The sequence below is a fragment of the Bos taurus genome, chromosome 10 (genome assembly GCF_002263795.3).
Source record: "Bos taurus isolate L1 Dominette 01449 registration number 42190680 breed Hereford chromosome 10, ARS-UCD2.0, whole genome shotgun sequence".
NCBI lineage: Eukaryota > Metazoa > Chordata > Mammalia > Artiodactyla > Bovidae > Bos > Bos taurus.
Window position 1 is genome coordinate 99,662,137 of NC_037337.1, and position 15,202 is coordinate 99,677,338.

Below are 15,202 nucleotides of genomic sequence, written 5' to 3' on the forward strand. Positions count from 1 at the left end.
ATAGTGTGAAATTCCACGGGCCAGGCAAAGAATCAGCAGGGAAAGAACAGTGACCAAGGACCTGTGAGCTGAGCAACTAGTAAAATTCTCACAGAGGCGGGAGGTGTTCAAGAGCCGGACAACAGTGGAGCTGCAGAGTGGAGAACTCATTCAACTCCTAGAGAGCGCGGCGCCGGAGGAAAAGGAGTGCTCCGACCCGCACAGAGGCTACTCTGGACCTGCCCTGGCAAAGCTCTGAAAGCTCCAAAACCATCAAACTGTGCGAGCTGAAAGGGGAAGGAAAAAACACACAACTGTATTTGGAGACTTAACACTCCTCTCTCAATAACTGATGGAAAGGTGGACAGAAAATCAGTGAGGGCTTAGACTTCTGAAACCGGACTATCAACCAACACGACAATTCATATTTTCAAACATCATAGCCATTCACTACACAATCTGTATTGTTTTCAAGGGTATATGGACTAAGATAAATCGGGTCATAAAACCAGTTTAGATACATTTAAAATAACTGAAATCAAACAGCTATTCACTGACCCACAACAAAATGAAGTTAAACATCAGTAACAAAAAAAGAAATCTAAAACATCCTCACATAATTGGAAATTAAACACCACGCTCCTGGAACTTCCCTGGCGATCCAGCAGCCCCACGCCACACAGCACAGCCAGAGGAAAACAAGAAAATACAAAGGAAATTAGACATCATTTTGATCTGAATGAGAATAAAAACATGACGTATCCAAATATGGGAGATGCAGCTAAATTAGTGTTTAGAGAAAAGTTTAGTATTAAATGCCTATATTTACGAAAAAGAAGATCCAAAATCAAAAATCTAAGCCGACATCATAAGAAGCTAGAAAAAGCGAAAATTAAACGCAAAGTAAGTTAAAGAAAATAAATAACAAAGGTACAAACAGCAATAAATAAAACAGAAAATAAAGAAGCAAAGGAAAAAAAGGTCTAAGAACCCAAAAGCTGGCTATTTGAAAGATAATTGACAAAGCTCCAGCTACGCTAGTAAAGAGAACAGGCACAGACTGGCCGTATCAGGAATGTCTTACAGACAATTAAGAAATACTATAAACCAGTTTATGCCACTAGACAATTTACACGAAATGTAGAAATTCCTTGAAAAACACAAACTGCCAAAACTGACATAAGAAATTTAGAAGCTGGAGAGCTCTGTTTCTGCTGTTTCTCAGCAAGTCCTCTTCTCTGACCTGCTCTGCAACCCTGGAACTGGGGCCTGTAAACGCTTTCTTTTGCCAGTGAGGCGGGTACCATGGGGACATTCAGAAGCAAGGAGCTTCCATCCCCAAGACAGTGTGCTTTCTTCTTCCTGCTCCCGTGGTGAGCTCACCGCAGCCTCGGGGACACCCTGTGATGCCTCTCTGCCAGGGAGGGCGTGGGACAACCAGAGGCCCTGACCCACCACGTACTTTCACCAACACGCCAGCAGTTTTCCCAGAAAAGCTCCACCGGCACCACAAAGGGGAACTTTCTCAAGTTCAGCAACCTTCCAGGAGGCGGCTTCCCAGTGAGTCTCAAGTCCACCCCCAAAGCCAGGTTGCTGCTTGCCAGCTGCAGCGGCACCATCTCAGTAGTTCTGGGCCATCCACAGAACCAGGGCCACGCCACCTCCAGTGAGATCAGAATCTCAGCCTTGCGTGGAAACCCTCCTCTGGGTGTGCTCCTTCCTTGAGGATTCTGCCCAGCCGAGAGAGCGGCTATCTCCATGGTGGCCATGTCTGTATTCTTCAGGGGTCTCCTTACTTCTTAGCAGTTAATCCTGTTGCTGCTGCTGCTGCTGCTGCTAAGTCACTTCAGTCGTGTCCGACTCTGTGTGACCCCATAGACAGCAGCCCACCAGGCTCCCCCGTCCCTGGGATTCTCCAGGCAAGAACACTGGAGTGGGTTGCCATTTCCTTCTCCAATGCATGAAGTGAAAAGTGAAAGTGAAGTCGCTCAGTCGTGTCCGACCCTCAGCGACTCCATGGACTGCAGCCTTCCAGGCTCCTCCGTCCATGGGATTTTCCAGGCAAGAGTACTGGAGTGGGATGCCATTGCCTTCTCCGTTAATCCTGTTACTAGTTAATAACTCTCTCTGTGAAGTTTTTCCTAGTGTAGCTTCTGCCTCCTCAGGGACCCTGACTGATACAACTGATGAACTCCATCTAAGATTTAAGAAACTCACAAACTCTTTCAAAAAATAAAGAAAAGGAGGGAACACTTGCCAATTGAGTTTATAAAACATCATCCTGGTACTAAAACCAGACAAAGACATTAAAAAAAAAAAAAAACTAGACCCATATTCCATGTAAACATAAACATAAAAACCCTTAACCAAATACCAAGGAATCAAATGCACTACTATATACACACAGGGTAAAAAACACCACTTGGTCATGACATATCTCAGGAAGGCAAAACTGTTTTAATATTTAAAAATCAAACATGAAATACCATCTTCACAAAATAAAGGAGAAAAATCATATAACTGTCTGATTAGGTATATAGAAATCATATAACTTTTTGATAAATTGAATCTCTATTCACAATAAAATTCTCCGCACACTGGAAATTGAAGGTAACTTTCCCTAAATAAAGGGAATCTACAGAAAAGAAATATCTACACTATATCTAACACTATAGCTAACATCACACTTAATGACAAAAGACACTTCTTCCCTATGGTCAGGAATACAGCAAGGACATCTGCTCTTACCACGTCTTCCCTGCCTTGTACTAGCAGTCCTAGCCTGTGAAATAAGGCACCAGAAACAAAGCAGACCTACTAGAAATGAAGAAGTAAAACTATCTGTACTTACAGATGATATTATCATATATGTAGAAAAGTCTAAAATTTTGTTTTTTTTTAAAGCTACTAAAATAAGCGAATTTAGTAATGTGGTGGGACAGCAGGTCAACAGAAGAAAATCAACTCTATTTTGATGCGTGCACAACAAAGAACTGAAAAATAAGGAGAAAACACCATTTACAATAGCATCAAAAAACAAAATATTTAAGGATAAATATAATAAAATATGTATAAAAACTGTACAGTGAAAACTACAGAAATTGCGGACAAATATTATAGAAAGCCTCAAAGCATGGAGATGGAACATGATCCCAGACTGAAGCGTCGATATTATTAAGATACTCATTCTTCCCATCTGTAATGCTGGTGTGATTCCAATCAAAATTCTAGAAAGGACTTTGCAGAAATATATGAGTCAAAAACTTATAGAAATGTGAAGGATCTAGATTATTCAAAACCATTTTGAAGGACAAAGTTGGAGGATATAAGCTGAGCTCAAATTTTACTATTCGTCACCTCCACTGTATAATCATAAGGGATTTGATTTGGACCATATGTGAACGGCCTAGTAGTCTTCCCTACTTTCCTCAAGTTAAGCCCAAGTTTTGCTGATGATCTGAGCCACGGTCAGCTCCAGATCTTGTTTTTGCTAACTGTATAGAGCTTCTCCATCTTCAGCTGCCAAGAACATAACCAGTATGATTTCGGTATTGACCACTTGGTGACGTTCATGTGTAGAGTCATCTGTGTTGTTGGAAAGGGTGTTTGCTAATGAGGAGAATGTGGTATTTGCCTAAAGACAGACAGACATATCAGTAGAACAGAATAGAGAGTCTATGATTGGTTGTACACATGTATGGTCACTTGATTTTTGACAAAGGAAGTCTTTAACAAATGATGCTGGAGAAACTGAATATTCATACAGGAAGAATATGAACTTCAATCCTCATCTCTCTTCATGAACAAAAAGTAATGCACAGGGGATCACAGATCTGAATACAGAAATACACTAAGATTCTAGAAGACAAAGAAAACATCCTTGTTAACTTGGGCCAAACAAATATATCTTCGGACACCAAAAACACACCTATCATAAAAGGAAAAAATGACAAATTGGACTTCCAAATTCAAATTTTTTACTTTTCAGAAGATATAGACTTGGAGAAAATCTACAAAATACGTATCTGAGTTTAGAAAACAACTGCACCTGAAATGTATAGCGACCTCTTACAACTCAACAATAAGGCAAGGAGCCGTATTTGTTAAATGAGCAAAAGATTTGAACAAACACTGCATGAGAATATATGAAAGGGAAATAAGCCCTTGAAAAAATGCGCAGCAACTAATGAATTGGAGAAGGCAATGGCACCCCACTCCAGCACTTTGCCTGGAAAATCCCATGGATGGAGGACCCTGGTGGGCTGCAGTCCATGGGGTCGCTAAGAGTCAGACATGACTGAGCGACTTCACTTTCACTTTTCACTTTCATGCATTGGAGAAGGAAATGGCAACCCACTCCAGTGTTCTTGCCTGGAGAATCCCAGGGACGGGGGAGCCTGGTGGGCTGCCGTCTATGGGGTCGCAGAGTCGGACACGACTGAAGCGACTTAGCAGCAGCAGCTAATGAACCTACTACAGAGTCACAAGAAAGGGTTAAAATTAAAAATAATAATAATAGGAAGCACTGACAAGAATGTAGAGCAACTGAAATTCTCAAACATTTCTAATGGGAGTATAAAATCATACAATTAACTTGGAAATGTTTGATAGTTTCTTATAAAGTTGAACACACACTTCCCAATAGGATCTAGCAATTTCACTTCTTGGCATTTACCCAGAAAAAATGAAAACATATGTCCATACAAAAGCTTGTACTCGAATGTTCATAACAATTTTATTCGTAATTCTAAAAGCTGGGGGGACAAATTGTGGTATACCCCTTCAATGGGGCAAATCACTGATATACATAGCACATAAACAAATGTCAAAAACTTCATGATAAGTAAAAGAAATCATTCATAAAAGAGTACAAAGTGTATGATACCGTTTTTATAATGTTTTGGAACAAAGAAAATTTATCAACAGTGACAGAAATCAGATCAATGATTGCCTGGGATCAGGGTGGGGTGAGGGTAAATGACTGCATAGGTATAAGAGAGAACTTTCTGGAGTGACGAAACAGTTTGATATCTTGGTTTATCCATTTACCAAGACTCATTGAACTGTACATTTAAAATGCAAACATTTTACTATATGTAAATTACACCTCAATAAAGTTAATTTTTAAAAATATGTAGTGACCTAAACTGGAAATCACTTAGACTGGTTTTAATTTAAAAATTTTCCTCTGTAACCTGGTTTATTCTAAAATTTAGTTTCTTGTCTCTAATGGTAATACAAAACTTCATGTTGGTTTCGCCTACATTAAATCATTATAAATTCAAAAACTGTAGAATTAGTTCAATGAACTTTTAAACCTTCATTATAAAAAAAATTTGTTTTATCCACATGAATAACTGATTTGCTTCAAGGGGGTACACTAATGATTAGATATAAATTATAATGCATGAGAAACATTCTCACCTACACTTAAACATATTTGTACTTCAGTTAAATAAATACTTCTAACCACAACAACATATTAGAGGATGCTCCAGTTCTACACACCAGCAAAAGGTAGGTGGTCACCTATCTCCCAGCACAAGGAGGTGGAAGTATTCATTAGTCACTTTAGTTTGTCACCAGTGCCAGGAGAGAAGTCAGACCAGAAAGGCACAGTGAAATGAAACAAAAAATGTGCTACAATTTTACCTTTGGACCCATTCACAGCACTGGCTACATGCCAGGGAGCTTTCTTCCTCCTTCCAGCCACCTGGGAAAACGTTCACAGAGTTGTAAGGGTCACAAGACTAAAAGCTGGACCCAAAAGAAAAAAAAAAAAAAATGCAGGTAACCCAATTAATCTGCGAACATTTATTACTGTAGAAATATCTTTAGAGGTAGTTACTAATGAGCTATTTTTCAAATCATCTCACTCATCATAATTCAAAAATATATCACTTTAAAAAGGAAAAGAAAAAAGTACTTTCAGAGTGCAGGTGTAACATGTTGGAGTGGTTCCCGCACAGCAGTACCTCCAGGGTCTTCAGCTTCCTATGAGGGCGGCGCAGCCCACGACGAGGACACGCAGTCAGTGTGAACAGACACATCGCCGTCCGAGCGAGCCCTGGCCATCTGCACGGGCAAGTAAGATGGCGAAAGCTACCTCGGCATTAACCCAAGGCGTCAGGGTCTCAACACCCTAACCACTCCCAAGGATGGGACCCGCGTACTTCATGTCCTATGTATGGGACACATCAGGTCATGTTAAAGCGTCAGCTGTTTCCCCTTGGAATTAGTTCTAAAATAATCTTCAGGAGGATCAGCAAAAATATATTTTTCTCCTCATTTCCTCTTCATTATTTTTCGCCTCTGAAAGGCTCCTATGTTGATCATCAAAACGAGAATTGGCTCTGAATCAAACCCAAAAAGAAGGACAATGCAGAGTGTCCCACGGCCCTCTGTGGATTAGTGTGAGGCTTCCACACGGAAGTTGTCAAACTGTGCAAATTCAAAGGAATGAGTCCCAATCGCGGCCCAGCCGTTTTCTGGGAAGTTCACAGAGATGTTCTTCCAGAGGGTCTTGCCATTCAGCTTGCCGGAGGAGAAACGACCCTGGAATGGAGAGAGACACACCCCTTAGACACATGGGAAAATGGTCCTCTGAAGCCTGCCGCTCCATGGAAGGGCCACCTACTTAGTGTAGCAAATATGGAGCAAATATTCTTCTCACGCAAGACTCATCAAGGCAATATGATCCCACAACTTTGAGCAGAAGTTTGAAACGCAGGGGAAATTTTCTCAAAGGAAATTCTCATCTATTTATATAAACAGTTCCCAAGACACAAAATCCTCAATATTTCCTGTACTCCCCCAAAATGCTGTAAAACCTGCTGGAATGTAACACTTTTCATAACATCATGATAAATTTGTAGACAAAAGCTCACTAAAATAAAACATATTTCTTATTTACACGTAGTTGCAATTATGTCCTTTGTAGCTTACAGCTACCAGCTCTTCAGACGGTTCAGCAGGGCCCAAGATGTTTATTTAAGGTCTTCATGAAAGAGAATCAGCCCAGCCAGGAGAAGGGTAATTAACCTTCATTTTATTGTTTTATCCTCATGTACAGAATATCACTTTGAGGTCATTTCAAAAGCTCACCCTTATGTTAGAAAAACAGTAACCAGCATTTAAACCGGTGACTGGGAGGGGCGGGGGGAGTGGATGGAAGAAGAGAGAAATATCCACAGGAACAATGTACTGGTCACTGACAGAGAAAGATAAACATAACACCTTTCTCAGACAGCTGCCCTTCCTACTTAGCTAAGTGCCTGGCACACAGCTCTTACCATTATTACAGCTTGCTTATGAGCAAACATTCACAGCACACTCCTTCCGGCCACATTTAAAACTAGCTAATTTCAAAAGGGTGAAGAGCAAAAGATGCAAAGCGCTAGGCGGAGTCAAAATAAAATCTGCTCTTGAGTCATACACTTATAATGGAAAGGGCCTTCATTTAGTTCTTGTGTTTTATGGCTGCAGACATGGCGACGAGCAATCAGAATCACAGATTTACCAGTGATGCTCAGACCTGAATCTGAGTTGCCCAACTCCACATGCAGAGCCACATACGCTCCCATTACTGCACACCTCACAGCGATCCAGCTCCAGCTCTGAAAGTGCTTGCTGCACCTCTTCCGCCATTGAGGGACTGGTGACTATTACACTGAACCCAGGGCTTGCACACACAAACCCCATTATGCACAGAAGCTCATCTCCCTGCCCCACCCCCAGCATCCGCTGCCCCATCCTCTGACCACCGCTCCCACCCGGCCAGTCAGAGCGCGCCCTCCACTCAGACCTCAGCTCGGTCACCACCTCCAAGAGGCCTTCCCTGGCCGCTGTCTGGAGAATCTGGCAGGGAAGCTACTTTATCTCATTATCCCATTTTTACTTTCACAGTTTTATTTGCTTATTTATAGCAGGAGTCAGCCAGCTCTGGCGCACAGCCCAGCCACCTATTTTTATAAATTCAGTGGAACACAGCCACCCCGGTTCATCCACCTACTGTCAAAGGCTCCATTCTCCCTACAAAAGCAGAGCTGAAGAACTGCAAAGTACACCATAGGGCGCTCAAGGCCTAAAATAGTTCCTTTTTGGCCCTTTACAGAAAAAAAAAAAAAAGAAAAACTTAGTAACTCTTGTCCCAGAAGAACAGAGGCTCCGAGAGAGCAGGAATCTTGCCCGTCTAGTTCACTACTATATCCCTAGTACTTAGAACAGTACATATAGTAGACTCTTGATAAAAATGTGTCGAGTGAAAAAAAAATAAAAATCATCTAACTCTCAAACAACCCACAGAGCTTACTTCCATTTTAAAGATAAGGACAGAGGTTCACAAAGGTGAAATAACCCAGACCCACACTAGCATCCCAAGGACTAGTGGTTTGCTGGCATCACGGCAGGTTCTCTGCCTGTTTTCCACTGTTTATCACACTTTCCCCATCTCATTTGATAACATAAAATGTTAAAAAAAAAAAAAAAAAGACACAAGAAAAGAACATTTTACCTCCAGGAACTGGGATTGGCAATACTTACATTCAGAGTTAAAGTGAGTGTATACCATTTTTTTGCTGTAACATCAGCATGTCCTAAACTATATATGATCCATCCAGCTGTAACACAAAAAGATTATCCTAGTTGGCACATTTTTAAAATCTAAATCACTGAATCGCAGAACTCACTGGGGGTTCTTAGGTACATCCATATGTAGCAAAGTCGGTCATAATAAAGATTGACATTTCCAAGATTTAAATCTACAACTGATTTAAAACAAAAAAACATCCTTCATTGAGGAACTCAACATGCAGAGATCCTACCCTGAGCAATAACAATACATGAGCTCACAAGAAAATGAGCAAAATAAACTTACAAACCAAGCAGGGCACATGACGCCTTAGCATGTATATTCAGGTCTGTATGTACACCTGATCGGACCAAATATAGAAGATAAGCAGGAACAGTCAAAAAACTACCATAAGATTTCCAGGTAGTGTAACTCACTACAAGGTAATATTAATTGCATTAGAGAATTAGAGAGAAAATAATGTCAATTTTTGAATGTATTATATTTGAATGCCTGACAGAAACTCAGGATGAGATGTTCAATGGGCAGTTTAAGACACAGGGCAGTGGGGACTGAAGACAGAGATTTAAATCTCTAGTTCCACTTCTTCCACTACCTCATTTTGAGACCTTCAGCAAATCAATTAACCTCTCTGGCACTCTCTTTTGGATTGGAAAATGCGAGGTACCTTCCAGACCAGTCATGCTATGATTATGCAATTTCTATTCTAATGTCCTTATTACCCACTCGCTCTTTAACTTCTATTTTATCACTGGAGCCCTTTAACCTAAGGAAGAAGCAAAGGGGGAAAACAACAGGAGACAAGACTTTTTATTAATGCAGGATGAAAGTCAAGAGACTTTGAATCAGAAAGAGTCACCAATAAGATCTAGTTTCAACAGAGTGGTGTGTACCCAAACCAAAGTGAAGTGGATGGAATTCAACTTGAACAGATTCTAAGTACCTACTCTAGATAAAATACTATTATACATAAGACAAAGACTGTTAAGATGAATAATAAAGTCAAGCTGTTTTCAAGTTATTGACTAAATTAGGAAATAGGGTATCTCCATTTTAAGCCAGTTAATTCTTCCCTTTATATTTCCATAAGCACACCAGCAACATTCTTATACTTCTGCTTTTTTTTTAATTTCCTGAGTATTCTCTCCTTACCCCCACACCCTACTCTAACAGCCTAGCTCAAGGCTACAATACCCGAGAGACTTTGCACAATTTCCTCTTTCACTGAGCTGCCTCTGTACTAATTAATTAACACTATAATGTGGAATCGTTTGGTGTTTGCTTACACATGTTGAATCTCTTCCCAATTAGATGCTCAAACATGGTGAGGTATTTCACTACTCCCATAGGTAAAAAGCAGACACTCACATCAACATATCACATAGTAAATCACATGCTACAGAAAAATGCACTTACCTAGATCGCCTGTGACTCTGTAGGTTCCATTTGCAAAAATCCAGAAGAAAATCCCCCTGGCACTTCTAATCAAAATACCACCTTTATTGACTCTTCCAGCAATGAACACGCCTCCCTTCTCAGGGGTCTCTATGTACACATCACATTTTATAGTCAGATTGGACCTGCAGAACCAAAGTGTTAGTGCTTTTAATTATGTCATTTCAAATGCAGCACCAATGGCTCACTTCACAGCCACATGCTTCCAAACTTCTAACTGAGGGAAGGATGTGTTTCGCTAAGTCCACATTAATAGCACGTATGGGCTTCAAGAATCTTCACCAATAATGGTTTTAAATTTTACATGACTAAAGTCAAGTCATTTCATTGCCTCTTTTAAATGACTTACTATTGGAAAATAATATTTATTGTTTTCAAGTTTCCTAAGAATATATTTCCTGTATTTCTATAATAAAATAACTTCTTACTCTAAGAATATAATAAGATTCCATTTTTTTCTAGGAATACCATAAAAGATAGGTTTCCACTAAGTCTGAGCAAAAACGTTTATTATTTACATCAGCAAAGAGAAGCAGTGAAGGCTACGTATTAGGAGCCTCTGGGAAAAGTTACTTTGAAGCTAATTTTTACATTTAACCCTAACAAGACTTAAAAACAGCAGAAGAAAGATCTAAAATTATTTTCTCTGTCAAGTCAGAGTCAACTCTCCCTTGACTCTATAGCAGGCGTTTTCAGACTTGAGCCCCATGGAAATCACCCTGGAGGGTGTGTTTGATTCCGCCTGCCAGCCCCACTCTCAGGGTCTGACTCAGCAGGTATAGGGTGGGCCCTTGAACCTGCGTGTCTAACAGACTGCCAGGTGACGCTGATGCTGCAGGTCCAGAAACCTCACTCCGAGAACCATTTTCCCCTACAGGGTATCTCTGCCTACGAAGAGGCAGTAACAGCCGGGTTTTGGCAGTGCTGACTGACAGAGTATACCAAAGGAGGAGAAAGATTGAGCCAAACAGGAGCTAACAGAGCATCATCAATGAGCTCTCCTCCAGGCTTCCTTTCACAAATGCCACCAGATTTCTTTTGCAGTGATTTGTTGTTATTTAGCTGCTAAGTCGTGTCCAACTCTTTGTGACCCCAAGAACTGCAGCCCACCACGCTTCCCTGTCCATGGAATTCTCCAGGCAAGACTACTGGCGTGGGTTGCCATTGCCTTCTCAAGGGATCTTCCTGACCCAGGGATCAAACCCAGGTCTCTTGCATTGGCAGGCAGATTCTTTACTGCTGAATCACCAGAGAAGCCCACAATCACCCCAATCCAACATGACCTCTGAAAACAATTCCCCTCCTACTCAAATTTTAAGTGCAAATGGGAAAGAATTAGCTTGCACACAGCCAAGCAATAAAGCAAGCAATTTATCTAAAATGAAGAATGCCAAGAAATATATTTTTTGAAATGGGGAGAAACTGGATCTAGAATTATGTGGTTTTTACATTTCTCATCACTGAATTTTGCACAGGGAAATGTTACTTGTAAAGGAAAATATAAAAAAGAAGCACCTACAACAGGTACACAACCATCAGGAAAATCCTCATTTAATCAAAGCTGGGCTACTTTACGGGAAGATCAAGTGCTAAGTAACTAGAGCCCAGTCCCTCCTGTGTGTCCTCCCCCTGCAGAGCGTGCTCTTCTCTGTGCAGATCACTACCAGCACGAGACCACCTGGGACCGGACTGGTTCCCCTACCTCTAAATCCCCTACCTCTCATTATCATGGTGCTGGTTCATCAGAACCTGTCAGCACCATAAACTCATTCTATTTAGTGCGAGAGTGAGAGAAGATCAAGTGTTTTCCTTTTTTTACATCACATTCCATAATAAATTATTCTTACATCAGAACTTACACACAATTTTACAGATAATGAATAAAATAGAATAAAAATTTGGCTTCGTCTTCCAAAGTCATAACCCCTCAGAAGTGCTGAGAAAATAAAAACCAGCCAACATATTGAGCAAATTTGATCAAAAGGATTCAAGAGTTCAGGTCTATTCAGAAAAAGGTAATTTTGTGATTGTCCTCAGATTCCAGCCAAAGCTTACTAATAAGATGAAAGTCTGAAGTAGCTTTGGGAAAGTCCACCCTCTATAGTCAAATTACTGTGCTGACACTTAACTAAAAAAACGTGAGGGAGAAGGAAATGGCACCCTACTCCAGTACTGGAAAATCCCTGGACGGAGGAGCCTGGTGGGCTGTAGTCCATGGGGTCGCTAAGAGTCGGATACGACTGAGCGACTTCACTTTCACTTTTCTGCATTGGAGAAGGAAATGGCAACCCACTCCAGTGTTCTTGCCTGGAGAATCCCAGAGATGGTGGAGCCTGGTGGGCTGCTGTCTATGGGGTCGCACAGAGCCGGACATGACTGAAGCAACTTAGCAGGAGCAGCAGGGCTTCCCTGGTGGCTCAGCTAGTAAAGAATCCACGTGCAAGGCGAGAGACCTGGGTTCAGTCCCTGGGAGAAGGGAATGGCCACCCACTCCAGTATTGTGGCCTGGAGAATCCATGGACAGTCCATGGGGTCGCTAAGAGTGGGACACAACTGAGCGACTTCACTTTCACTTTCATGCATTGGAGAAGGAAATGGCAACCCACTCCAGTATTCTTGCCTGGAGAATCCCAGGGATGGGGGAGCCTGGTGGGCTGCCGTCTATGGGGTCGCACAGAGTCGGACACGACTGAAGCGACTTAGCAGTAGCAGCAGCAACAAACGTGAGGGAAATTCTGTTCTAAACACAGTCCTAAGAACTGATGGCACCCAGCATGCATAGAGCTAATTGACTGGAATAGCACTATAAATACACTCTAACTTTCTGGTTCCTGCCCTCAGGGAGAAGACAGTGATTAAAACAAGGCTGTGAGAGGAAGTCCAAGGAGCAGGGGCTACAGCGTGGGACAGACCTGGCCTCTTGCCCTGGTTCTGAATTTAAGAGTATGGGATCTTGAACAATCTTACCCCGACGCCTCAGTTTCCCAGTCTGTACGGTAGGCAGGGTGCTGCCTTCAGCATAAAACAGCCATCAGAAGCACAGACCAGTGTTCAGTGTTACCCAGCTTCCACTCCCTCCTCTCCCTCCTCTCCCTGCAATACACCGGCATCACGGCCGGGGACAGAAATGAACGTGGGATGCGTATGCATCTCTCAGCAGCTCCGGCTCCCCTGCACCCAGAATAGGATGATGAGAAACAAAACAAAGTAAACAGGATGAGAGCAAATTTTACAAGGCTTTGGAATCAGGCCCGGAAATGTGTATTGGGTTCGGCAGCAGGCGGGGATCTCGGTGTGTTCCTGAGCAGCGAAACGACAGGAGGGGGGCAGAGCTAAGAAGGACAGAAGCATGACTGCAGTTTTCTGGTTCTTTTTCTTTCAGAATATGTCACTCTTTCCTTCTCTCCCCACTTGACTTCATCCCCCCTTCCCTACCTCCTTCCCCACTGCAATAGTAAGATTGAGTACTGCTATGTAAATACTGCAAAACCTTCAAAGTTACAAAGAGTTTTGGTTAATCATCTCTCTTTTAAAATGAAATTCTCTCAACCTTTCTAGATTCTCAGCCAGAAACAAAACATTTGGGGTTCAGAGAGAACTTCATGTAGAATATTCACAGGCATGGGGGATAAGGGTTGGCCCACAAAGTATCTATGGAGGCTGGCTTCCAGACTAGTGGTCAAAATATAGCAGGGCCCATCCCTTAGACAAATAAACTCAGTCACCTGTCTTACAATAAGACCATTAGTTAAAAAAAAAAAAAAAGAGGAAATCACAAAGCCCACTGACATGACCAGAATATCCAGATAAAGTGTCTAGTACAGAGATTAAATTGCCAACATCCATTGAATCATCAAGAAAGCAAGACAGCTCCAGAAAACCATCTACTTCTCCTTTATTGACTATGCCAAAGCCTTTGACTGTGTGGATCACAACAAACTGAGGAAAATTCTGAAAGAGATGAAATACCAGACCACCTTACCAGCCTCTCTGAGAAATCTGTATGCAGGTCAAGAAGCAACAGTTAGAACTGGACATGGAACAACAGACTGGTTCCAAATTGGGAAAGGAGTACGTCAAGGCTGTATATTGTCACCCTGCTTATTTAACTTATATGCAGAGTACATCATATGAAATGCCAGCTTGGATAAAGCACAAGCTAGAATCAAGATTGTCAGGAGAAATATCAATAACCTCAGATATGCAGATGACACCACCCTTATGGCAGAAAGTGAAGAGGAACTAAAGATCCTCTTGAGAAAGTAAAAGAAGAGAGTGAAAAAGTTAGCTTAAAGCTCAACATTCAGAAAACTAAGATCATGGCATCCGGTCCCATCACTTCATGGCAAATAGATGGGGAAACAATGGAAACACAGACAGACTTTATTTTCTTGGGCTCCAAAATCCTTGAAGATGGTGACTGCAGCCGTGAAGTTAAAAGACACGCACTGCTTGGAGAAAAAGCTATGACCAACCTAGATGGCATATTAAAAAGCAGAGACATTACTTTGCCAACAAAGGACCGTCCAGTCAAAGCTATGGTTTTTCCAGTAGTCATGTGTGGATATGAGAGCTGGACTATAAAGAAAGCTGAGCAGAGAATAATTGATGCTTTTGAACTGTGGTGTTGGAGAAGACTCTTGAGAGTCCCTTGGACTACAAGGAGATCAAACCAGTCAATACTAAAGGAAATCAGTCCTGAGTGTTCATTGGAAGGACTGATGTTGAAGCTGAAATTCCAATACTTTGGCCACCTGATGTGAAGAACTGACTCATTGGAAAAGACCCTGATGCTGGGAAAGATTGAAGGCGGGAGGAGAAGGAGATGGCAGAGGATGAGATCGTTAGATGGCATCACTGACTCGATGGACATGAGTTTGAGCAAGCTCCGGGAGTTGGTGATGGACAGGGAGGCCTGGAGTGCTGCAGTCCATTGGGCTGCAGAGAGTCGGACATGACTGAGCGACTGAACTAAAATGAACAGAGATGCTGGTATAAACAGTATTTCTGTTGTATAAAAAGATAATCCACTAAAGTCATCCTAAATTAGGTAAGAATTCTTTATCCTAATAATTATTCATGGTGCTATAATGGTTCCAGAAACTTTGGATAACTGAAAGTTTCTCAAGATTTATATCAGAGCTTGTGACTAGAACTGCATTTTATAACACAGATTAA

General features: G+C 41.6%; 1 protein-coding gene across 4 annotated transcripts in view; it reads right to left on the bottom strand.

Moving 5' to 3' along the window:
• Positions 1-4,689: 4,689 nt before the first annotated feature.
• GALC (galactosylceramidase) overlaps positions 4,690-15,202 on the bottom strand; it is a 57,718-nt gene continuing 47,205 nt past the window's right edge. For 3 of the 4 annotated variants that reach the window (XM_015473301.3, XM_010809641.4, XM_059890496.1), the window contains 3 exons: positions 9,986-10,149; positions 8,521-8,597; positions 4,690-6,534 (listed from right to left, as the gene is read on the bottom strand). In XM_015473301.3, the coding sequence (XP_015328787.2) occupies positions 6,388-6,534; positions 8,521-8,597; positions 9,986-10,149 (388 nt within the window). In that variant the 3' untranslated portion in view covers positions 4,690-6,387. The remainder of the gene's footprint in view (positions 6,535-8,520; positions 8,598-9,985; positions 10,150-15,202) is intronic. The other variant, NM_001206020.2, reaches the window with a different exon arrangement.